General features: G+C 36.9%; 1 protein-coding gene across 2 annotated transcripts; it reads right to left on the bottom strand.

Moving 5' to 3' along the window:
• Nucleotides 1-1460: 1460 nt before the first annotated feature.
• Nucleotides 1461-2842, bottom strand: LOC114923975 (dolichyl-diphosphooligosaccharide--protein glycosyltransferase subunit 4C). 2 transcript variants are annotated; one of them, XM_072216815.1, is made up of 2 exons: nt 2644-2842; nt 1461-1771 (listed from the first exon to the last, which is right to left on the bottom strand). In XM_072216815.1, exon 2 carries the CDS (start codon nt 1769-1771, stop codon nt 1658-1660), a length of 114 nt encoding a protein of 37 aa, XP_072072916.1. In that variant the 5' UTR covers nt 2644-2842; the 3' UTR covers nt 1461-1657. The 2 variants fall into 2 exon arrangements, with proteins under 2 accessions (XP_072072916.1, XP_025655383.1); XM_025799598.3 differs by having other exon boundaries at nt 1461-1849; nt 2644-2782.
• Nucleotides 2843-23867: the final 21025 nt, after the last annotated feature.

The raw sequence follows: 23867 nt of genomic DNA, 5'->3' as shown, positions 1-23867 counted from the left end.
AAAGCATAATGACCATTAATTTGTGGTGCAATAGAACTAGTAGGCAGTCAAGAACAATAAAGAACAAAATTGGTAACCAACACAACAATAAAGAACAATCATAGCAGAACCATAATCAAGACAAGATCATAAACTATGTAAACAGTTAAACATTACTGAGCACTAGTAAGCAGTAAGAAGTACAAATTATTTGCACACAATAAGCAATGAAGCATAATAAATAAATCAATAAATAAATCAATAACAGAGAAATCAATATCTCTAAAAAATATCTTCTTGAGCACATATAATCAACCATTAAGATATATTCAATATTTCTTTTCAGTTAAGATCAAAAAATAAAAAAATACAGAGGGCCTACCTGCAGGCAGGGCAGCGTCAAGAGCAAGAGGGGATACCAGTGAGAGAGCAGCAAGAGAGAGCAATGGAACCCCGGCAGGGAGACAACAACAGAACTTAGGAGGCGGAGATGCGAAGCTGCGATGGAGCTATGAAGTAGTCGAGCAGCGAAGAAGATAACTCAAATGAGAAGCTGGAAAGTTGGTGGAGGCCGGAGGAGAGCTGCCAATGAAGTAAGAAAGAAGGGGAAGAAGGACGGCTGGCATGCTGTGACAAACCCTACCGCCCTACCAGACTACTTAATTGTTCTCAACCAGGCCGGCCCGATTCAGTCAGCCGGTTCTGGTGTAAGAATCACAGTTTATTAGATAATTTTTTAATTTAAAGTTGATTTTAAAATGTTTACACTGTCCGGTGGTCTAATTTAATCTGGTGAAAATTTAAAGGTTCCATTAGAGAGATAATAGATAAATTTTATCTTTGGTCAATTATTTGGAGTTTAAAGATATGATTTTAAGCTAATAATCTAGAGCTTTGATCTAAATTCTAATTAGGTAAAATTGCTCCCCACCTTAAGGGCCACACATTATCTAAGCATCATTTCGGCCTAATCAAATCTTAAACCAAAAAAAAATAAATAATCTAGCTAGACCACTTAATTGAGTTAAGATCAAGGTTTTGAAAACTGGACTGGTTATCAAACCGTTTTAGTTATTGGTTCACTGGTCCAACCAGTTCAACCGTAGTCTAACCGGAAAAATTATTTTATAATAAAATAATAAATAAATTATAAATAAATACTCTAAAACATAATTATAGTCTAATATAAACTTTAAACTACATCAACCAAAATCTAATATAACCTTTGATCTCATCAATTATTAACAATTTATCATTCATTAGTCATTATATCACTATTGAACTCATTAAGATAGTCACAAAATACAAAAAAAAAACATTGAATTAACCAAACCAATAAGAAAAAACGATCATCTACTCATCTAGTTAATTGAGTTAATTCAATTCATCTATTCCTTCATTGGATTAAAAACAATACAAAAAGCACAAAATGTAGTGACATTTAGAGTACTAGCAGTGAGCAGAGAAGAACGAGCACGGCAGCAGTGAGAAGAGCTAATCAATAATCATTCAAAGTGGTTTCTGAACAAAATATTCATCTAGTGCCAACGAAGTCTTTGATAAGATACAGTAGTAAACTCACATCAAATGCTCAAAATGAAGTTCCTTTCTATATCAACTTAACTTCCATTAGAAAAATAGTAAGTCTACAACATGAAAATCACAACCACACAGTACCCTAGTTTCTTTCATACTTTGGATCAGCCATAACAAAATGGTAAGCTATCACCAGTACAAAGATGAAGATGCCAAGGAAATTGGCAAAGAAACCCAGATCTTGATCATCAATCATCTGTAGCAGGAAGCAAAATTAAATTCATGTCATTACCATGGTTTTGGGCATCAAAATAGATTTCTTGTTCTTTTCCAACTGAAAGCATGCACAATTTGAACTGTGAATCTCATATACTGAACATTGAATTAAGGATTAATTTAATTAATATTTATTCCTAAAACATGATCATATGGAGCAACATCCATATATCAGAATTTAGAAATTAGAATCTTCTAACCTAAATCAGACAAAATTATAACAAAATCAGAAAACAAATAATCATTTAACAAAACACAAAACAGCAGCAGCACAGCAGAACCAGAGCTAATCAATAATCAAATAATCATTTAACAAAAACACGGCAGCAGATGATAAAAGGTTGCGTTCAGGAGCTTGCAAAGAGAGAAATCATGCATAGAGAAGAAGCAGAGAGCTATGAACGCAGAGAGAGAAATTGCTCTCTTGTATTCACATTTCTATAATGATGAATCTCACTTCTCTAACTAGTTACATGTAGGTTTATATATACAGTGTCTTGTGACTACAAATATCCAAAAGGCTTAAATTAATCTCTAACAGTGCCATGCTGGCATTCTCCTAACAAACTCCAAAACTATCTAACTAACATGTACATCATGCTGATTCCTAACTAACTGTGTATCGGAAACCATCATGAGCTTGACTCCCTTCTATCAGCAGCACAGCAGAGCCAGAAATCAAATAATCATTCAACAAAAAATCAAAAACACAACACAGCAGCACAGCAAAGCCAGAGCTAATCAATAATCAAATAATCATTCAACAAAAACACAAAACCCCTGTAATCATTCAATGATTTCAGAACAGAGAATAAAAAGAAAAACGAAGAAGAAGTGAGCACTGCCACTGACCTTCGAGAGGGGTTGAGCGCGACGGAGAGCAGGACGACGAAGAGCGGTTGCACGCGACGGGACAACGGAGAGCGGTTGAGAGCGACGAGACGACGGCGACGAGACGACGCCGAGCAGGACGAAGACGATGGACGCCGAGCGAGGAAGAAGAGAGCGAACAGGGGTTGGACTTGGAGAACGCCGACAGGACGAAAAGAGAAGCCTCAGACAACCACGGACGGCGGCAGTGGCTCACTCCGTTTGGCGGTGGTGGAGGGTAGCCAGGGTTTTCACTTTTTCTTTCTTTGATTAGTGAATACTGTATAACGAAGGAAGGAAAAGAACGAAAGAGGGATGGGGGGAGGCACAGCACAGAGCACACACGCGTTCGTTTTTTTTTTTTTTTTTTGGGTTAGAATTTAACCGAAATTCAGCCAAACGGCCGGTTCCGGTTCTGATCCAACCGGGCGGTTCAGCAGTTTGCATCTGATTTTCTGATGAACGGTGATGAATAGAGAACCAAACCGTTTGCACTGCCAATTCGCATTTAGACCGGTTCAATCGATCAGTTTAAAACCATGGTTAAGATTAAAGCTTGGATTCGACTTGGTTGAACTAAAATTTGAAAAATAAAAATTATGAATTATGACTAAGAATGTCAAAACGGGTGGTATCTATTGGGCCAATTTGCTAAAAAAGACAAACTAATTTAAGATTTTTAGTCTGTCAAATCAAAGAAAAAAATTTTCAAACAACGTGAATTAAAATCTCTTTTTTTAAAAAAAAAAAAAAGAAAGAGTGGTGCATATTAATAGAATATTATACAAAAATTGAAAATTATAATTTCTAAACACTTATTTTTTTATTTTTTATTTTACTATTTTATTTTTCTTTCATTATTTTGTTTGCACTCTCATGTATAGGGTGTTTAAAATCGATCCAATCCGAACAAAATTGAACAACCGAATTGAAAAAATCGATAACCGAACAAACCAAAAATCGAAAAAATGAAATTTTATAGTTTTTTATTCGGTTCAGTTTGATTTTTGGTTCTAACACAAAAAATTTGAACCAAACCGAACCAATAGATTAAATACATATAACTTAATTTTACAAAAATACCTCCACTTACCCTAATCCTAATACACGACTACTTGGGAGTTGAAACTCATTTTGCCCCCTAAAATTTGGATTCGGCCTTAATTTCGACCCCAAATTTTTAGTTTCCCAATTAACACCCCCCAAATATTTGATCGTGCCTCACGTTTGTCCCTGTAGTTATCTCCATTAATGGATAGCTTATGTGGCACGTTAAGTTGATACGGTGTGCATCTACGTAGCACCCAGCTTGCCAGAATGAATGTGTGATCAGTGAATGATGTGGCAAAAAGTTGTTTTCACTTAATTTGACTTCTACGTAAATGTTAAAACCCTAATTTGCATGGACTCATATTAAGTAAAAACAACTTTTACCACATCATTCACTCATCACACATCCATTCTGGCAAGCTGGGTGCTACGTAGACGCACACCGTGTCAACTTAACGTGTCACATCAGCTTTCCATTAACGGAGATAACTATAGGGATAAACGTGAGGCATGATCCAATATTTGGGGTATTAATTTGGTAACTAAAAATTTGGGGGTTGAAATTGAGGCCAGCTCCAAATTTCAGGGGTCAAAATGGGTTTCAACTCACATGACTACACTCACTTTGTGTCTCTCTCTCTCACTCACTTACGCCGCACACTGCCTCACTCATGCTCATTGAGGCTGCACTCTCCTCACTGAGTCACAGACCCACACCTCTACTTCTTTTTGCCGTCGCCGTCCACCAACCACCGTTGTTCTCAGTCTCTCAGCGCCGTCATTCTTAATCTCTCTGCATCGCTCAATGCTGTCAATGTCACTGTCAGAACCCGAGAATTTGAGCGACTGAGCGAGTCCCTCTTCCCGCACCCTCGTAGTCACTGACGCACCCTTGTATCTCCGTTTCTAGTCCCATTGTTTCCGTCGTCTCACCATCCAGCGTCTCTGTCGTCCTCCCTACATCTGGAAACTGTAATGGAGTTTATTTTACTAAACTTTTAATTATTTGATTTTTTGTTATGATTTTTTGCTTATTTACTCTAATTCTTTTTTTTTATTTTTGGTTCTATTCTGATTTTTTCTCATGAGCTTTTGTCTAGGATTTTGAAGCTGATTAATTCTTGATTCTGATTATATGTTTTATTCTGATTTTTTTATTATAATTTTTTTATGATTATTTGTTTTGGGTTCTTATTTTTTATTTAGGGTTTTGATTTTTTTTTCTGTTCTGATATTTGATTTTAGTACCCTATAAATGATTTAATGATTAGAATAGGATATGTTTTCAAATCAATTTAAAAACTAAACAAACTAAACTGAACCAAACCGAATTTAATTGGTTTAGTTTGGTTCGGTTCAGATGGTTTTAATAAAAAACTGAACCAAATTGAAGCCCACTATTAATATAAAATTGGATCGGATGACTTTTTCTTAAAAAATCAAATTAAACCGTACTGCAAACACCCCCTACTCATGTATATACTCCAAATTCTATGACTTGTTTCTTAAAGAAGTAAATTACTATTTGTATCTATGAACAGGAATGGATCCTCTCAATTGTTAAAAAAATTGAGAGTGTAAAGTGTGATCTCTAACCATTTATTGTTCTCTCTCTCATATTTATTCTTGGTCCCACTTATAAAATTAATGGTAAAAGATTACACTTTACTCCCTCAATTGTTAAAAAAATTGAGAGGATCCATTCTCCCTATAAACAAGATTGTCAAACTCGCGAGTCTAGGTAAACTCATGGAACTGACCTAGACTCAACTCATAGACTCGTACGAGTTTACCTGTTATAATTTATATATATATATATATATATATATATATATATATATATATATATATATATATATATTTACTCAAATATATGTATTAAAACTTAACAATTTTAACATCAAAATACATAATAAATTAACATAATACTACAATTATAACAAGTACTTTAGAACACACATTCAAATACTTTACAAGTATGCATCTAGTTCAACATAAAATACACAATCACACAATCAAAGCTTCATATAACACAACTGAAAAAAAAATAACAAAGCAACAATTAAATGTTTTAATAAACTAAAAGTCTAAAACTGAAATCCTCCAATATTTTCATCTTCCATAGCATCAACATCATCATCTTCATAAAAAATATTATTTCTTTCAAGTTCAGGTTTGACACGGCCAACAGAATCATCATCATTCACATGTTTGTGTTCTTCTTCCATTAAATTTTGTTGTGGATCCCCAATAAACTCATTCTCATCTCCCTCACCCATGTTAAATTCATTACTATTCATACTTGTAATAGCAAATTCATTACTATTTGAATCATAATCAGTATTGTCATTTGTTGGCAGGTGAGAATGCTTAACGCTTTCAATAAGATTCTCATTAACATCTTCAGTTATCCACTAATCATCAGAATGTACTGTCTCAAATTCAAGTTTCGGAGTTTTTTTTTTAATTTACTTGCCCTTTAACTTCAAGTTATACATTACATACATTAGGTCATTCATTTTCTTTTGATGCAACCGATTTCTTCTGTATAAACCTAAAAATATATAATACCAATAGTTAATAAATATACAAAAATCAAAATTAAAATAAATGAAGAATAGTTCTAGGAATTACCATTTCAAATGCACTCCAATTATGCTCACAACCAGATGAACTACAAGTTAAGCTTAGAATTCAAATAACAAACTTCTTTAGTTCTGGATTACTATCTCCATAAAAGTCCACCACTCAGCAGGCAGCATAGTCTTCCTACTATTCTTTGCAGTTTCATTTCAAGGAAGCCTCTAATATAATGAAACCGGAAGTTGTAGACCAATCTTTTTCCTTTCTTCCTGGTTAGGAACTAATTTTTTCAAACAAGAATATAGACCAATCTTAATGTCAACATCATCAACCATGAAATTAGGTTCATAGTGATAATGAAGATTAAGATAATACGTAGCAGCATATAGTGGCCTATGCAGTTGGCTTTTCCACCTCCTATCAATAATTTTTCATATAGGTTCATAACTAAAAATAACAATGCAAATGGATAAGAATAAAAAAATCAAATAAATAACTGAATATAATAAAAAATATGGTAACATGATACATTGATAATCAAATATTAAAAAAGTCAATTAGTCAAGATTACCTTTTTTTTTAACACAACCAAAGTTTGTTTTAATTGTTTCTTTGGCTTTTCTCATGTCTTCAAATATAAAATTCATGGCTGATTTTTCATCTGAATCTACCAAGCGAAGGACTGTTGTAACGGCCTATATTTTTGAAAATCTAAAACAAAAATGGTTCTAATTTATTTTATTAATTTGGGCTCCTTATTTTTACAAACTAACTTATTAAGAATAATTAAATTAATTTTTTATAAATATTCTGAATTCAAAATTTATTTTTTAAAAAAAAAAAGAGAAAAGATGATTAATTTGATTATTGTAGTTTTAAATTCAAAATAAATATTTGATTATATTAGTATGTTGATAGATATATTTTTATATGTTCCTAAAATAATATTTGGTATCATAATTACATTTTTAAATCATTTTAATCTTAAAATTTTGTAAAAACTCTTATACTACTAGTATATATTTTTATTATTAAATTTCTTATTTTTATATACATCCCTATTGTTTAACACGTATAATTCTCCTCTCTCACCTTCACACACGTACACAGACACTAATCTCACTCTCATCCTTACCTTAACTCTAACCTACCCCCTTCCCTTACCCACACCCACACCTCAATGAAGAAAGAAAGCAGAGGGAAAGAAACGAGAGATGGGGATCGAGAGAGGGGGAGGGATGGCGCCGCGGGATTTGCTGCCGCGCCACTGCGTTCAGCTTGCCGTCATGCCTCACCGCCATCGCCGTCGTTGACAGGAGCTTCAGGGGAGAGAGAGAGAGAGAGAGAGAGAGAGAGAGAGAGAGAGAGAGAGAGAGAGAAGGTTGCGCCGCGCAGCCGTCGGAGCCATCGTCGCGCCAGTCAATGCCGCTGCCGATGATGGAACCGTCGCCGAAGCCCGTGTCACCATCGTTCTTGTCAGCTCGTGAGAGAGAAGCACGATGGAGCTCCTCCGTTTCTGCTGCCCTGGTTCGCCGAGAGAGAAACTCGTGGATGGAGGAAGGCCGACGGAGAAAAGAATGCCATTGAAAGAGGGAAGATGCCGTTGTCGTGCTTCATGGTCGCAATAATAGAGCCCGCGTTACCGTCACCCATGGCTGCCACTCTTACCGCCACTCTATTTGGTTCTGTTTTGAGCTGCGCCGCCGTCTGGGTGGTCACTAACAACAGCTGTCAGAGCCACCAACGCCACTGTTACTCCTCAAATGACGCCTCTCTTCCATTAAGGTTTGCTATCTCAGCCGCTTTGAAGCTACCACCAATTCTGTTGAGGGTTTCTGCCGTGAATGCCACCACCACCAGTACCATCCTTCTTGTCTTGGTCTCAATTCTCACGGCCATTTTGCTCCTCCTGTTTTTTTGCTGGGGCTATCTTGAGTGTTGATGATTGTGTCGCTATGGAATTGCTAAAGTTGCTGCTGCCATGGATTAAAAAGAAAGGGGATTATTGCGTTTAAATTCTGCGATTTCGACTAACTGAGGTAGAGAGTTCGTTTTAAAATTAAGAGTTTTTAATTTAAGAATGCCAAGAAGCTTATTGAGTAATTACAAATAATTTATAAATGCTTTGTATGACCAATTAATGAGAATTGATGAAGCTGGAAATTGTTAGTGAATGTGAGTATGTTTGAATATGCTGAAATTGATTTTTGGTATGTTTGATGGTGCTGTAAAGAATTGGGTGATTAGATGAGCTATATGTGTATTTGTTAATTGTGATTCTGTTAGTGATGATGATATTGTTGCAATTGCTACTGGTTGTATTGTGATTGTGAATGAAGATAAATTTGGTGTTGCTTGTTGAATTGGAAATATGAATCAAGTTTTATAAATTGAGTTTGAATTGAGGCTGTGATTGATGCTGGGATCTCTGGTGATGTTGATGTCTTGATTTGGTTGTTGACTTGAGAAATTATGAAAGTGAGGGAGCCTGTAAGGGTGGTAAAGTCAAATTGTAAAGGGAGGTTCTGTCCGAGTTCTTGTAAAAATATACGAAAAAGTGATTTTGATTTGAAAATCTGACTTATAAGCTTATTTTAAGAAATGATTCTATGGTTGGAAAAGAATGTGGTTTACATATTTACACATATTGAGAGAAGGGTGTTGTATTGAAAAGTTTGATTTATACATCTAAAGTAAAGAATGACTTGGGCTTGAAACCGTTGGAAAGAGTTTGAGAAAACGTTGATTTGATTTATTGGTAACGAATTGAGAGTTTTAAATGATTTTGATATTGAACCTGGTTAACTTTTAGATTTATAAATGATTTGACATTGGATTTAGTTTGTTTGATTTATCAGAAATGAACTTTGGAAATCGAAAATGGTTTGGTAGGGACCTTTGAAGGGTGATAAAGCCCGAATTTTAGAGAAAATACTGTAGAAATTTTTATAAAACTCCAAGGCTTTGTTTAAAACATTATTTAAAAGAAAATTTGGTTTAATAATAATATTATTTGGTTTTCGAATTATTAAGAAAAGTATTATATTTTAAGTTTAATCCATTGAGAAAAGATTTTTTTTCTAAGTTATAATTTGAGTTCAGTTTTATTAAGAAAATGAATTTGGATTGATTAAACGTTAAAAAAGTTTGGGTAATAACGTTTTGATGCTAAGACTGATGAATGACTAAAAGTAAAACCTATATGGTGATGTGGAGGTATGAGTGATTACATGGTGATGCGGAGGTAAGATTGATTATTTGGTGATGCGGAAGTATGACAAAAAGAAAGAAAATGAGAAACGATGATTAAGAAAGTTAAGTGAGAAACTGTGAATGATGAACAAATGATTGAAAACTGATGATTATTTACCTGCTAAAAACAAGCAGAGATATGGTGGTGAGTCTACTGAGATTTGCTTTCTAGAGATACATCAGCCAATCCGAGGGATGGTCACACCTGTAACACAGAGGTTGCTTACAAAGGTTATCCATACATACATTGGCTAGAGAGAGCCTCACCTATAAGACCGAAGTTGCTTACAAAGGTTATGGTTACAGACATTGGCTCAAGAGAGTCGCACCTGTAAGACAGAGATTGTTTACAGAGGTTATGGCACTAGAAGCCAAACTCAGACAAAGGTTGCTGAGTTAAGTCAGGAGCGGGTCGAAACCAACAAGCTCATTACCTGCACTAGGGATAGAAATGCATCATAACTGTTTGCGCATATTTTCTATGAATTCTATTTTCTGTGATTGTGTATGTGTTGTGTTTGTTTCTCTTTATGTTCTTTAGTTTTTATGTTTGTTGCGTGTATCGGTTGCTACTGCTAACTAGGATTTACTTAAATGATTTAACTTACTGAGAACTAAGTAAAGTCTTTAAAGTGAGTTTTAAAGAATTCTAAAGGTAATTATTTTAAAGTTAAAAAATAATTATTTGCAATTTTCTTTTTTACTCTCATGGCATTCACTGTCCCTACTGAGAACTTGCGATGACAAAGTTCACACCCCCTACAGATTTCTTTTGTTCAGTGACAAGTTCAGGAATCCTTGGCACGAGGCCGTGACCGAACTACGGAGCTTAATATATACATGTATTTGTACTTTCTGTATTTGGTTTAGTTTTAGATTTTATTTTTCACTCGTCATTTATTGTTTTGGAAACTTCAGAGGGGTAGGACTTGTATTTGAGGATCTTTGAATAAGTCTATATATATAAAGCTACGTAAATATATACTTTTGTGGTTAAGTGATTTAAAATAAAGTCTCCTTTCGATTTCTTGATTAAAATTTCAGTTCGTATTCGCGAAAGCTCAATATTAAATAAAGATAATATAAAATAAAAAGGTTTAGAGGTAAGTGACGCCTGGGCTTTTAGTACGATCATGAGGTGCTAAAAATTAGGGTGTTTCAACTGTAATGAGATGAGCAGCAGCCTTAAGGCATATGACAATATTCTTCCATAGCCTACTATCCAAGGCCATGTTTTGGACTCTTATTCCTTCTGGAATTGATACAACCTTAGTTGTCTTCCAAACATCAGAAGTAAACATAGTCATCAATGGTCCTTTATTATCATGAAGACAAGTGAGAGTCAAATAGGCAGTGGCAAATCTTGTGGCACCTGACCGAATCAAGTCCTTTCCTTTTGTAAAATTCCTCAACATGCTAATGAGCATACTCTTAGAGTAGATAAAGTGGTGATTTTTCTTTTCCTTTTTGGTGGTTATTTCATGCACTTTTAACTTCTTTTCAAAATTCTCTAATATCAAATCAATGTAATGCGCAGCACACGGTATCCAATACAAACTTTTCTAGTCTCCATTAATTTTTCTCCAGCAGCCTTATAATTAGCAGCATTGTCTGTAACAACTTAGACCACATTCTCTTCACCAACAAATTTTACAGTATCTTCTAACATTTTGAGAACTTTATCTGTTATTTTTGATATGTCAGAGGTGTCCAATTAATAAAGAAAAACTATTCCTTTAGGGCTGTTCACCAAGTTACAAATACTACGCCTTTTTTTATCTATCCATCCATTTGACATGATTGAAGAACCAGTTCTCTTCCACTCTGCCTTAAAATCTGTAAGCATTTCATCAACATTGGTCACTACTTTCTTTAACTGAGTTTCTCTCAACTCATGGTAAGAATGGAGTTTGTAGCCAATTCCATATCTCCCAACAATTTCACAAAACTTTAAAAACTCAGGATTCTTAATAACATTGAAAGGAATGGCACTTGTATAGAAAAATATAGCAATTGTTGATCACATTGTTCCTTTAGATCCTTCTTCATCATTTGATTTATTGTTGATTGAACTTGAACCCGTTTCCTTTTGTGACAAAGTTGCGCATATCTTTCCCCTTTTGTTGAGAATTGTCCTTTTCACTTTCCTTTTCTGTATGCTTAGGATAATGCTCATCCTCACCAAATCTTCTCTTTTTTAATGATACTTCTTTAGCCTCCACACAGATTTTCAACATCACAGCCTTAACTTCTTCAAGTACTAAAGCACAAGGCTCTGAATCCTCTTTAGTACCGGCAAGATGATGCTTAAACCTATAAATTCCTTCGCTTATAGTCTTTGAGCAATAATTATACTTCACTTTTTTACCATTGCCTTGAACATCAATCCCATGTTTCCATCCTATATCACTTCTATTTCTAGTTGCATTTTTTCTCTTAGAAATAGTAGGTCTAGGAATACTAGGAATTGAAGACCCTGTTCCTGAAGCAATATTCTCAAACATTTTATATTTTTGTCCTTAAATCAATAAATCAACAAAGTACAAATTAAATAATTAAGCAAAATTATCCACTTATCCTTGTTAACAAAGTTAATAAATTCAGATTTCAGAATTTTAGACATTCAGATTCAATAACAACTAACTAACATTATCAAGTAAGAAGTAACAACTACAAATTTAGATTTAGGATATAAAAACTACTTTACAAGTGAGCTGTAGTTATGGACACTTATAAGTTAAAGTTGACAGACTGCACAATATAAAGAAAATAAAAACTTTAATTGCATAGCATTGTGCTGAGCAATAGAAAAGGACGGAATGGAGACAACACCTAAACATCAAGACTGAAAACCACAAATACCACAATGTATAATGCATTCCTAGAAAATTAAAGCAGTAAATACTAGCACCTGAAAATTTGAAGGTAAAGCTTAATTATTTGGCATTAAATAGAAGAACAAAGAAATATGAATAAGTAAACAAGATCTACTCTTGAATACGGGAAAGAAATCTATAGAAGAAATTCAGATTTAATAATAACTGTTCTTGGGTGAATAACCTGGATATAAGTTGGTCCCTGACATTCGATGCCGAGTTGTTGTCCTCAACGCCGAGCTATAGGTTTCGAAGGTCCGAGCTCTTCGTCCAGAAATATATCACATGGTGGAGAGAACAAAGGGGGAGTATACCTACAAAAGGCACTCTGATGCTTAAGTTAGTATTGTGAATTCAATATATCTGAAAAATGTGAGATGTCATACCTTTATAGGTGAAAAGAACATATCAGTTATATTTCTGGCAATTGTTAATATTGAAGAGTGATTTTGATTAGGTCGGGGAGTTACGATATATCGTCGGGCGGTTTATCCCGAATTCATACCGTTTTGCCGAGTTATAATTCATTAAGCCGAGTTGTAAGTATGATGCCAAGTTATGATGTTTGGATTGTAATAGCCATATCATAGCCCCCAAGCTTATCCTGAGGATATTTTTAATGAAGCAGGTTGAGCTTTTGATGAACTATAACTCGGTGAGTAAGGTAGTTATGGAGCCCCTAAATTAACATACTTTATTAAAAATAATATGGAATAATAGTTTGGAAAAAGTGGCAGTTTTAAATGAAGAGAGAGAGGGAGAGAGAGAGAGAGATAGTTATTGATACCATTAAGAGGTGTTTGCTTTCCCAATATCATCTGAACTGTTGAGGTGATTGATGGGACGATTTTGATGGAACCCCAATGGTCAATGTGCCGTTTAGTTAACTGCTTTGAAAACCAAATGGTTTTTGTCAATCATAATTTCACTTGGGTTAAGTGCTTGCATTGCAGGCTTTGCTGAAAATGAGTAAAAGAGGTACGCATTTGCTTCTCATTTTCTCTTGTGTTCTTGCTTCTTCATCTTTTTAGATTTTGTTTTTTGAATATGGGTTTTAAGAGAGAGAGAGAGGGAAAGAGAAAGGTAGATTCGTCATATGATTGGGTTAGTGAAGATGTCAAAATGCGAGCTTCCTTGTTTACTGATGTTGAGGCTGTGAAAGAAATAAATTTGAAGACGGTAGTGAAGTTAGGATCTAGGGTGCGTGTTGAGTTGTTACCTTTTTCTAGTGAGGATCGTGTGTTTCACAAGGGAGAGGCTTCTGAGTTCTTTTACATGCATAGTTGTGTGTTGGAGGAGCTGAGGGTAAAGCTTCCATTTTCTAATTTTCAATGTCAAGTTTTGAACCAATTAAATTGTGCTCCCTCCCAGCTTCACCTTAATGGATGAGCCTTTTTACGAAGCTTTGAGGTTTTGATGGAGTATTTGGAAGAAGAACCCTCCTTAGAGCTGTTCTTTTCTATATTCCAGGCCAAAGGCATTTGAAAAGGTGGTTGGGTCAATCTAAACAGTTTTTCAGGGTTTGCTATTTTTAAATTGTATAAGTCGTCGTTTAAGGATTTCAAAGAAATGTATTTGAAGGTTAGAAGTGTTGAAGACAATTTTCCTTTTTACTTAGATCAGGATTTAGGGGAGAAGTTTCCTTTGTGGTGGTGTTCGGAGCCTCAAAATATTCTTGGATTTGAGATGATAAGCCCGAGGGTTAAGTGTGTGATTGAGTATTTGGTGGAAGTCGTCAACCGAAAAGAATTGATCTCTATTTTTGATTTATTGCAGTGGGAAGATAATAGACAGGCTATGATAGTTTTGTTGAAAAATGGCCTTTCAGACCCATTTTACTTTGATATTTTACTGGTAACTGATAGGTTTTTGTTTTTGTCAGGTGAAAAATATCCTAGAGTGTCTGCGGCTACTTTGAGAGCGCAGGTGAAGAGCAAAAATTTTTATAAAGAAGGGTCATCGTCAAAGCCGGAGAAGGTGACTGGTGCAGGAGAAGTTAATGAACCTCGCCCGAGATGGAAAAAGGTAATATTGAAGAAAAGGAAGTCTGACGTTATGGATTTGCCCAAGGATTCGGAAAAGAGGGGGCATGAAGTGTCTGCCGAGGAAATTCACAGCTTTATGGAGAATCATAAGAAGCTTCATGATATTGCATATCATAGTGACGGTTTGTCTGTTTGAGGAAGGGATTTTCCCTTCATGGCTGTTGCTGATAATGTTTGTCAATCATCGTCCGATGTATCATTGGCGAATGAGGTCGGGGATGTCGCCGTTGGTCAGTATATGCAGGTATTACTTTTCTGTGAGCTTTGTTTGATTATTTGTATTCGGTTTATTGGTTTAAGTATTGATCTTTGTCTTTGTTAGGTTTTGGGATTGCGACTGGCCAATTTGGGCTGCAGACAAGAGGTTAAGCATAAAAAGTTTATTGGACCGAAAGAGGATCCGAGTTTGCTGAAAGAGGAGTTGGCTCTGAAGAAGAGCACTATTCTGGATTTAGAGGCTAAGTTGTCTGAAAGTAACAAGGAGTTGAAGTTGATGAAAGAAAATTATGCGAATGAAGTTGAGGATTTGAAGAAGAAGGAGGCCGATCTGTCCAATATGGAAGCTCGTGTGATCGAGGTGACTGCTAAGTTAAAAGATATGGAAAAGAATAAGGAAACAGAAATACTTGATTCCTTTGTTGAGGGTTTTGAGCGTGCATCCCTCCAGGCGAAGTTCTTAGCACCCGATTTTGATTTCTCCGAGATGGACCCGGGAAAGATTGTTCGTGATGGAGCGATGGTGGAAGATGATGGAGCAGCCGAGGATGAAGATGAAAATGTTCAATGATTTGTATGTTTGAACTTTTTATTTGGTTTTGTTGGATTGTTTGGATTTGATTGCTCGATGAAAAGCTTTTGACTATTTATACTTTTGCTTTTGTTTTGCCGATTTAAAGGGGCAGTTTATCTAGTAGTAGTTTTTTTTTGTTATGATATATGCATAATTGTATGGTTGATAGATGTTGGAGATTTTGTGGTAATATTTGTTTTGAATATTTGCAGAACTGAGTGTCTGTTTGATTGGGTATCTCTTTAGAGATATTAATCGAAATTTTGGGTTTGTAATTATATATCAGTTTGTTTGATGGATCAGTTTGGATTTATACTCTAATAATTGTGATTGGATGTCCAGTTTGATAATGAGAGTTTGTTGTGTTTGAAATGTACAAATAATACGAAAACAGTTAAAAAATGTGAATTTTATAATATTGATTGACCTTTGTATACAAAGGTGCAGGTAGGCAAGCCTCGTTAAAACCTCTTCAAGCAAAACCCATTTTGAAAAAAATCTTGTGAGTAAGAAAAAGAGTGCAAGTCTGGCCCTGTCTTTTAACTGTAATAATGCTTTAAAGAGGAAACATTCCAAGTATTGGGTAAATTTGTACCATCTAGAGATTGTAGTCGATAAGCTCCATTTCTGAGTACTTCAATAACTCGGAAAGGGCCTTCCCAGTTTGCGGTGAGCTTTCCATGTGAATGTGGTTTCCTTGCTTGCTTAGTTTTTCGAAGAACCAAGTATTGCGTTTGGAATAATTGGGGGTGGAACTTGGAGTTGTGGCACCAAGCTATGATCTGTGCGCTGCTCGGTGCCGGAGAGTTGCGATATCCCTGATTTCTTCAAGTGTTTCAAGGTCTATTTGCCGAGCTTCATGTTGGTCATCTATTTGAGTTCTGATTGAGGATTGAGATACCTCTAAGGGTATCATAGCTTCGGATCTGTATACCAACCAAAAGGGTGTTTCTTTTGTTATTGAGTGGATTGTGGTGTTGTATCCCCAGACCACTTCAGGATTAATTTGGCCCGTAGTCCTTTTGCATCATCAAGTTTTTTTCGCAAAGCATGTAAGATGACTTTGTTGGCAGCTTCTGTTAAGCCGTTTGTTTGTGGATGTTCTACCGATGAGAAGTGATGTTTGATTTTGAGATTCTGTAAAAAAGAGGTAAACTTGTGATCGGCAAACTGGCGACCATTATCAGTGATAATGTGCCAAGGTATGCCGAATCTGCAGATAATGTTCTTCCATACAAAGGATATCATTTGTTCCGATGTTATTTTGGCTAGGGGTTGGGCCTCTATCCGTTTTAAAAAGTAGTCAATTGCAACTATTAAAAAGTTTACCTATCCCTTTGCTAAAGGGAATGGGCCGAGGATATAGAGCCCCCATTGATTGAAAGGCCAACTTATCTCGGAGCTATGAAGGTCCTCAGCCGAAATGTGTGTGATTGGGCTGTGCTTTTGGCAATTGTCACAATGTTTTACTTTGTTGTTACAATCTTGTTGCAAAGTTATCCAAAAGAAGCCAACGCGTAGTATTTGGAAGATAAGCTTCGTACTCCAACATGAGTGCCACATATACCTTCATGTGCTTCGGCAAGCGCAAACTTGACCTCCAACCTGGACAGACACTTAAGTAGTGGACGAGAAAAGTCTCGTCTATATAGAGAATTGTTATATATGGTAAAGAAAGATGCCTACCGGCGAATCACCGAGCATTAGTAATTTTGTCTGGAATTACTCCAATCTTGAGAAATTCTATGTAGGGTGTACGCCAATCTTCTTCCTGTGTAGCACTTAGAATTTCAATTAGTTTTATGCTCGGTTCATGTAGCACAGATTGATATAAAGTAGAAGTTGGTGCTTGTGTGCTGGCGAGCTCAGATAAGATATCAGCTCGGCTGTTGTGCTCACGAAGTATATGAAGAATCTCAATTTTTGAGAAGTTAGAAATAATCTTTTTGACAATATCCAAATATTTTTCCAATAGAAGGTCCTTCACTTGAAAGAAATCATTTACCAGTTGGACGACTAACAGAGAGTCACAGTATACCTTTAAGTCCGAAATTTTTAGTTTGGCTGCGAGCCTTAGGCCTGCAATTAGAGCTTCATATTTTTTTTATTGTTGCTCGCCTTGAAGAAGAGGTGTAGAGATTGTTCTAGGACTATCTCATTTCCATATTCAAGTATGACTCCGGCCCCACAGCCTTAGGGGTTGGATGCCCCATCAACATATAAAGTCCACTGTGATTATTTGTTCTCCGAGTTTGGTACAGTAAATTCAACAATGAAATCGGCAATATACTGAGATTTTATTGGACCTCGGCTTTGGTATCTGATGTCGAACTCGGAGAGTTCTACAGACCATTTTACCAGTCGGCCGGCCAGCTCTGATTTTTGTAGCACTTGTCTTAATGGTTGATCAGTTCGGATGTGGACGACGTGGCTTTGGAAATAAGGTCGGAGATGCCGAGCTGAGAAGATTAAATCTAAGGCTAGTTTTTCAATCTTTGGATAGCAAAGCTCGGCATTCTGTAAGGATTTACTAATGAAGTAAATCGGTTGTTGCTGCTTGTTCCTTTCTGTAACAAGAACAGAACTTATTGCCCAGTCAGTGTAACACCCTACCACACAGAGCCTTATGCTTAAGTCATAAGACAGAAGTGGTGAGGTATTATGACATCGAAAAATAAAATTTAGTACGTATAGTATTGTGAATAATATTTATAACTAGGAGCCTTTGAAGAAAAAGGGTAAAACAAAATCGTAACTCGAAAAGCGCAACACTCCGATCGATAACGTAACGAAACACATAAAGGGTAAACCAGCTCAAGAATATATATAAAGAGTTCCAAAAACCAAATATCCAAACTCAGGATCCGGTTGCGAAGAAAGCCGTCCCGAGCATAGAAGTATATATATATATATAGCAAGGAACCTAAAGGAAACCCAAAGGGTGAAATACAAAACCTATTCTCCAAAATAACCTCTAAGAGGAATCAAAACAGTATATTTATATACATTATTTAGTGGACATAAAAGTATCTAAGTGAAAACATAAACCCAAAGTAAAGTCCTGAGAATTAAGGATCATCGCTAATCCAGAAGTCTCCACCATGCCTCAGCGAGAAGCCTCACGTCCTGCATATGAAAACCACAAAATCCACATGGGTGAGAACCGGAGGTTCTCAGTATGGTAACATTACCCACATATCTAACATGTAATGTCCTGGAAAAGCCGAAGACAATCCTAGAACTTCCACCAAATAAATCAAAGCTTATAAACAGGCTAAACCATAAATGGCAACTGACTAAATATCTTCAGTCTAACTAATACTTCCCTTTCCAATTTCTGCAGACCTCCCAACCACCAATAGTAATATAATATGGCAAACACAATTATATCAGACAAGAAGATATACAGATAAGAAGCAGATATGACATTTAGACAATTACCAGGTAATATGTAGTTAATTAGGCAAATCCAAACAATTCACATAGTATGCATATGATGAATACCTGTCTTATTGGCTAATGAGTCTCATCTGTCGGTTATAAAGCCAACCCGACAAGTCCTGGTAGCTAACCATTGGACTGTCCCTCTGTCGTGCATCACCAACTCGAGTTATACTCAATCGTAAATCATAATTCATATCCAACACCCTCACTGGTGTATATTCACGGGGGCGAGCTAATCCGGAACTTTCATAGTGTCCGGCCACACTTACGACATAGGGTCAGCAGAGTATCGAGTCTCCACCTGGAGCACATGGTGGCTAGCCACTGCTTTCTCCCAGGGAAACTCGTATCTCAGATAGTGGAAGTGCAACATTCACATTTCATTCAATAAGCATATATGCAATCATTCTCAACCATAGTTCAACAATGGCTTAGCCATAATTTGGCAATAACTCAGCCATCCGGCTCATAATTCAATCCATAACCAGCCAATTTATTAACAATTACAGCCCTTCGCCTCATGGCATATAAGGCACTTCCACCACCACCCTCCGTATCTCATACCATTCTCTTTGATCATTATTGATCAATAATTCTACCCTTTCTTCATTCACAAGTTATCACATTTTCTAGCTTCTTCCCAATGCTAAGCTTATCATGATGATTTAAGATATAAGGGGTGAGATCGGAGGCTTAGAAGCATGAAATTTGGCTTTGAAAACTCAAAAATCAACTTTGAGATAAAAACAAGGTCACACGTGTGATGAATCTATATTTGATGATGATTTTTGGTTGAAATTGAATGGATTTCATCATATAAACTTGCACTTATTCCACTAAATAGCATGCATTTGAACTTTCCTCCTAATTTGTGCTTGATTATAAAAACATGCTCTTTTGTGCCTAATTTGATTAATTTTATTCCATTTACCTTCCATTCGATGCCTTGATGTTATTTGTGAGTGATTTCAGAGGTATAAGGTAGGAATGGCTAGGAGAGAATGGAAGAAGAGCATTCAAAGTGGAGGAAGCATGAAGAATCAAAGGAGAAGAGCTCAGCCTAGTGTGCTTACGCACAGACCTACGTGTGTACACACAGCCATCAGATCATAGCCACGCCTGCGCGTGGGTCACACCGTGTGTGTCGCGCGTTCAATCACGCATCGCCTAGTGTGCGTGCGCACAACTACCTGTGCGTATGCACGGGTAGAGATTTTTAGCAGAGTGTGCGGACGCATACGTCTGTGCGTCCGCACAGGTGGATGCACATGCCTTCATTAAAATCTCATGTGACTCGAGATTTTGGTGGTTTGGAGGCCCATTTCTGAAGCCATTTAGCTCATAAGGAAGGAAAAATGAAGACCATAACATTAGTGTAGCTTAGGAGTAGTAGTAGATAGCCTTAGTATAGTTTTTCTTTAAGTTTTTTATCATCTTCTCTACTAGGGTTTATACTAGGGTTTTTACATTCAAGTGCCATTTTCATTTTGATCTTGGATTTTGCTAATTTTCATTGTAAGTATCTCTTTGTTACTACTTTTTATAGTTACATTGTTCTTACTCTTTCTTATAATTCAAGTTATAGTTCAATTTTACTTCTCTTTTGCAATTTCTATTTTTGTTGATGAATTTGATGATTGATGATTGTTACATGCTTTCTTGAGTCTTTATTGTTGATTGAGATTATTTGTTGCTTTTGGTTCCAAGCTTTTTCTCATTTTTCCCATGTTTAAGGTTTTTGCCCACCAAGTGATTGACAAAAAGTCAAGTATGATTTTAGCCTAGTTCTCTATCTCTTGGCTTGGGAAAAGTGAGCAATTGGGTTCCTAGAGTTGGAATGTCCAATATTTAGTGTTAATTTTGGATTGTTAATTGTTCTTGTTCCCACTAACGCTATATTGTTGCTAAAGCAATTAGCAAGTAATTTAGGATTTGTGGGTTAAGAACACTTATGCTCATTTAACTTACTCTCCGATGTGAGGGTTAATCAAGTGAGATTGATCCATTCTAGTTGGCATAGTTGTGGTTCCAATAAGGAAAGGATCCTTAGCTCACTCCAAGCCAAGATACCTTTTATGCTTAAATTTCTTTATACACATTACATTAGTTCCTTTTACACTTAACTTGTTTATATTGCATAGTTACTTCTTTGATTCCTTTATTAGTTAATTTATTACAATTTTGCATGTTCTTTTATTGTTTTATATGTTTATCCCTTTATTGAAAACCCCATGATCCTCACAACCAAGATTGCACACTCATTGGTCTCAAGTGTCCTTGGGAGATGACCCGGGAATTAAAACTCCCGGAATTGATTTGGTTTGAATTGTGACATATTCTTTGGATTAAGCAATTTGACTTGGGGATTAATCGTTGGTCTAGGCTATACTTTCAATGATATGATTCTAATTTGTGAAAACCTAGATCGACGGTAAATCTTTCATTGCATCAAATTTTGGCGCCGTTGCCGGGGACTCACTTTAAGTGCAATGAGTGCTATAATTTTGGTTGTTGTGAATATGTGAATAGTGTGAATATTTGGTTTTTGTTTGCTACTTGGCACTAATTTGTAAATGGTGCCTCTACCTAAGTAGTGATAGTAACTAACATTTTTGTTTGTTTAGTTCTAGGTAAATAGATATAAGTAGAGTATATATTCATTTATCTATTGCTTCTATTAGTATTGTTGCGCTTTATTTTTCCTTTCCATCATGAGTTATCACCCTTTTTGCTTGGAGTCTGGTTGTTATCATGGGGGGTAACAATTCCAACACTAGTTCACATCAAGGTATGGGAGGCCAAGTCGATGGAGGGTCACAAGCAAAAAATTCTTGGCAACAAGGACCCTATGACCCTAATGTTTATCAATCTCTCACACCAAGTGGAACACCTCATCATTACAATTTTTTCCATTCGTATGCTCATGTTCCATACCCTCTACATAAGACACAACCATTATACTCTCAAGCCCCTTTACCATTCCCACCACAAGTTTTTTCTCAACCAACCTACCCATCACCATATATGAGACAACCTAGCTTTCATCACCATCCCACTCCCATCTACCTCTCTCAAGAGGAGCATAACTTTCAAGCCCTTATGCAAGAGCAACGAAAATTTTACAAGAAAGAAGAAGCGTATATGTCTACAATTGCTGAAGCACTCACCTGTTTGACTCTTTCGCCTCCGACTACACAAAATGCCCAAAAAGCCTCAACTTCTAGTGGTTTGCCCTCACAACCTCAACCGAATCCTAAGAGGAGCATCAATGCTATCACCCTTAGGAGCGGCACCAAGTTGGATGAAATTGGTGTTGTGCCTACAAGTTCGAGTGAGGAAACCCACAAGAAAGAGGTGGGAAAGGATATGGGAGTGATGAAGGATGAAGAGGAAGATGTTGAGAAGGATGGGGAGGAACCACTCAAGGCCAAGGAGCCAAAGAGGAAAAATCCGATTGAAGAGCCTATGCCCATTCCATTCCCAACTTTGACTAAGAAGGCCAAGAAGCAAGAACAACTTGACCTCAACATGGTAGAAATTTTTAAGAATGTTGAAGTCACCGTCCCTCTATTTCAAGCCATTCAACAAGTGCCCAAATATGTCAAGTTCCTCAAAGATGTTTGTACCCACAAGGAGAAAATTGGCGAACTCAACAAATGGCCGGTAGATGATTCTATCTCTTCTCTAATTCCTGAAAAATGCAATGATCCCGGTCCATGTTTGGTTACTTGCTTGATTGATGGGATTAAGTTTACAGACTGTATGTGCGACTTGGGGGCGTGCATAACTATTATGCCACTCCCCATTTATGAGAGATTGAACTTGTCACCCTTAAAGAGGTCCGGGGCGAGATTCGTGTTGGCAGATAAGAGCATTGTATCAGTTGTGGGAATTGCAGAAAATGTTCTGGTTGACATCCAAGGTTTACTCTTTCCGGTAGATTTCCAAATTTTGGAGACTCCTCCCATTGACTCAGACAAGCCATCATCTATTCTACTTGGAAGGCCGTTTCTAAAGACATCCCGTTTCAAGTTAGATGCACATTCAGGAGTCTATTCTTTTGAGGCCGATGGCAAGGTAGCAAAGTTCACATTGGAGGAATCCAGGAAACCCATCCTTGAAGCCTATTCTATCTTTGGGTGTGATATAGTCGAAGATAAAGTGATTGAGGTTGGCAAGGAACAAGAAGAAGAGAAGGTCACCAAGAAGTCTAATTCAAGAGATCACACTCAACCCAAGAATGCCAAGGAGTTAGAGATTTTCCTCCTTGGAGAAGTTTCAAGTGACCAATGAAGCCATGCAAAGTCCAACTTTGGACTCTAAACCAAAATTCTTGGTGGGAGACACCCCACCATGGTAACATTGTTCCAATTTTATCTTTTGTATATAGCTTTTTCAATTAGTTGCTTTCTTGTGATATGATTATTAGCTTAGTTTTGATTTGATATTTTTTGGATTGAATAAGTTGGATTGCTTGTGGATCATGAATTTATGCTTGTTTGTATGATTTGGGGTTGGTATGTTGCTATGCTATAAGAAGGAACCTTAGTTTTGAAGAGAAATTTTTTTTTTTGAAATAGGGCACCTGTGCGTGCGCACCATCCTGTGCGCGCGCACAAAACTGCATTTTCCATGATCTGTGAGAGCGCACGCCCCTGTGCGCCCACACACTCGTTGCAGCACCCTCTGGTCGCAGCGCTAGCACTGCCTGTGCGTGGGCGCTGCCATGTTTTTTGAGACCTGTGCGTGCGCACCCATCTGTGTGTACGCACGACTATCCCTTATCGTGCTTCTTGTGCGGCCGCACAGACGTGTGCGTCCGCACACCGATTGACATCCCCTCTGGTGGGAGCATCATCATGAGCTGTGCGCGTGAATAACCTTCCCCCATCTTTGTCCTTGTGCGTGCACACGGACCTGTGTGCGCACACACACACGACTCTGTACCTCAAGCAATTTCAAAAAAAAAAGAGAAAGAGAGAGAAGCTTTCTGTGCGAGCGCACGCCCTTGTGTGCCCGCACGCGTTCTTGCAGCCCCTCTAGTGGGAGCAACCGCACGCTCTGTGCGCCTGCATCCCCACCCTTTTCGTGTCTTGTACGTACGCACCAGCTTATGCGTACGCACACACCCCCTCTATCTTGCGACCTCTATGCGTGCGCTCCCTG

This window comes from Arachis hypogaea, chromosome 15 (genome assembly GCF_003086295.3).
Source record: "Arachis hypogaea cultivar Tifrunner chromosome 15, arahy.Tifrunner.gnm2.J5K5, whole genome shotgun sequence".
In the NCBI taxonomy this organism is placed as follows: domain Eukaryota; kingdom Viridiplantae; phylum Streptophyta; class Magnoliopsida; order Fabales; family Fabaceae; genus Arachis; species Arachis hypogaea.
This window is presented reverse-complemented; position numbering and strand designations above follow the sequence as displayed.